Raw genomic sequence first — 757 nt, 5'->3', positions numbered from 1 at the left:
TAGCAAAATATAGGTTCTGTAAATATAGAGTGGATGTGGCAATGTGTCTTTTGGCATTAATCCATTGATTGGTTGGTTTAATGTCTTGTAAACACATGAATGTGCTTTATTTTTGTTAACTTGAAACAAAATTGCTATTCATTTCATTTGAACATTTCATTCAGCCCGAGAGTGTTGGGCCGCCCGTTACACCTTTGCCCTTATGGCATTTCTGGGTCTCGCCGTCGAGTATTCGCTGCGCGTGAACCTCTCCATTGCCATCGTGGCCATGGTGGGCACGAGTGAGGTCAACGCCACGACCAGCGGCTCTCAGGATGTCTGTCCTCTCAGGAATAACGGCACAGACTCGGGAGGTAAAGTCACGGTGAGGGTCAAGAGGCAGCCAAACCTCATCATAAGTACAGGTACTTCCATGTAAGAAGAATTACAATAGTTGCTTTATACTTCAAGTGTTTTATATTTTACTGGTTCAGTACGACATATATCCTTTTAGGAAGGGGAATTCGACTGGGACGAGCAGACTCAAGGCCTAGTTCTCGGGGCCTTCTACTATGGCTACACCCTCACGAACCTGGTGGGCGGGCGGGCGGCGGAGCACTTCGGTGGGCGCCTGGTCTTCGGTCTGGGGGCGGCCACATCATCCCTCATCTCCCTTCTCTCCCCGCTGTGTGCGAGGGCCTCCCTTGGACTCTTCATTGCTTCGAGGGCCCTTATGGGACTTTCACAGGTGAGTTCGAGAATAAGAAGGAGAAAGGTT

At 49.3% G+C, this 757-nt stretch overlaps 2 protein-coding genes and 1 pseudogene across 2 annotated transcripts in view; 1 reads left to right on the top strand and 2 right to left on the bottom strand.

Annotated features, from left to right (window-relative positions):
* LOC119594107 (sialin-like) overlaps positions 1–757 on the bottom strand; it is a gene marked incomplete in the record, with an annotated part of 175,421 nt that overhangs the window by 62,801 nt on the left and 111,863 nt on the right.
* Positions 1–757, bottom strand: part of LOC119594277 — a 79,615-nt pseudogene that overhangs the window by 63,821 nt on the left and 15,037 nt on the right.
* Positions 1–757, top strand: part of LOC119594108 (putative inorganic phosphate cotransporter) — a 5,618-nt gene that overhangs the window by 1,683 nt on the left and 3,178 nt on the right. Inside the window, 2 exon segments of the mRNA XM_037943165.1 lie at positions 165–364; positions 494–727. Coding sequence (XP_037799093.1) covers positions 165–364; positions 494–727 — 434 coding nt within the window.

Source organism: Penaeus monodon, chromosome 33 (assembly GCF_015228065.2).
Source record: "Penaeus monodon isolate SGIC_2016 chromosome 33, NSTDA_Pmon_1, whole genome shotgun sequence".
In the NCBI taxonomy this organism is placed as follows: domain Eukaryota; kingdom Metazoa; phylum Arthropoda; class Malacostraca; order Decapoda; family Penaeidae; genus Penaeus; species Penaeus monodon.
Note: the sequence above shows the minus strand (reverse complement) of the source record. Positions and strands in the feature narration are given on the sequence as shown.